This window comes from Haliaeetus leucocephalus, unplaced genomic scaffold (genome assembly GCF_000737465.1).
Source record: "Haliaeetus leucocephalus isolate CR32 unplaced genomic scaffold, Haliaeetus_leucocephalus-4.0 Scaffold274, whole genome shotgun sequence".
Classification (NCBI taxonomy): domain Eukaryota; kingdom Metazoa; phylum Chordata; class Aves; order Accipitriformes; family Accipitridae; genus Haliaeetus; species Haliaeetus leucocephalus.
Window position 1 is genome coordinate 92,731 of NW_010972710.1, and position 1,224 is coordinate 93,954.

The 1,224-nt window shown below is 58.8% G+C and overlaps 1 protein-coding gene across 1 annotated transcript in view; it reads right to left on the reverse strand.

The window, feature by feature from the left end:
- Positions 1-93: 93 nt before the first annotated feature.
- The window catches only part of RAD23A (RAD23 homolog A (S. cerevisiae)), a 5,632-nt gene continuing 4,501 nt past the window's right edge, over positions 94-1,224 (reverse strand). The window contains 3 exon segments of the mRNA XM_010569817.1: positions 94-542; positions 1,067-1,216; positions 1,218-1,222. Of these exon segments, the coding sequence (XP_010568119.1) occupies positions 429-542; positions 1,067-1,216; positions 1,218-1,222 (269 nt within the window). The 3' untranslated portion in view covers positions 94-428.

Sequence of the window (1,224 nt, forward strand, 5' to 3'; positions counted from 1 at the left end):
CAAATCACAACCACATGGCCCCAAAATGGGTTTAAAATTCTGCGTTTAATCTCTTCCCCCAAATTGTGGTTCTTCCCGCGGTGCTGCCCCCCCACCCCCCGGGGCCGAACGGGAGAGGGGGGATGGAGGGGGGGGGTGTCGGGGGAACAGGAGAAAGCGGTTTGCAGAGCACCCCCCCCTCAGTGTGGGGGGGCTCCGGGGCCTCCACCAATTGCTGCTGCTACTTCAGGGCGTGGCAGGGCTGGGGCCCAATGAGGGTCCCAGTCCTACCCCTCCCCAAAAGGCAGAGCTGTACCCACAGCCCCGGGAGGGCTGTGCAGAACTGTGTCCCCCCCCCGTGCTGTGGGTCCCCCCCAGGAGAGAGTGTGGGCCCCGTGCCCTCCCCCCCCCAGAGGTGGGGGGAGGGTGGGGGCATCTGCCCCCACCTCTCAGTCGTCGTCGAAGTTCTGGCTGAGCAGGAAGTTGGCCGCCAGGTTCTCATTCTTCTCGCAGGCAAAGTAGGCCTGGATTACCAGGCTCTCGGGGAAGCCCAGTGCCTTCAACTGCAGGGGAGAAGTGTTCACTCTGGGGCCTACTGACCATCCAGGGCAGGCACAGCTTCCTACTGCCACTGTTAATGCTGGACCCTAATGGTAGCTCTCCCTGTGTGGCCCCCCCCGTCCATTAACTCTGTACACATTACCAATTGGGAGTGCTAAATCTGGTCCCTAACGATGACTGACTGAAAAGCAGCTGTTGCCTTTCTGGTTCCCACTAAAAGCTGCTTTCTGATGCTGTTAACTCTGGAGCCCAGCAACCACAGCCCAACCGCTGCCATGTTTCAGAACTGTAAGGATAGTGTGCCTTCTACCAGTGTTAAGTCTGGGCCTTAATAACAGTTCTAAGTAAGCTGTTTTCCCCAACTTCCTCAGCACTGTAAACTCTGGTTCCTACTGATGGCTGTAAATCACTTGCACTGCCTCATGCCCACAGGTCAGCCACACTGCTAACCCTGCTCCCTACTAACAGCAAGGAGCTCCCCCTGCACCCTGCCAATGGCCGAGAGCCAGCACCCCTGTGCCCTTACCCTTTCTATGGCTTCTTTTTCCTGAGGCGTCACCTGGATGTAGTTCATCTGGGGGGACTCGTCCCCGATGGCGCCCATCTCCCCCTCGAGGTCACCCAGCTCCCCCAGCGGCTCATTCAGCATCTGGATGAACTGCTCCTGGTGCTGGCTGATTTGCT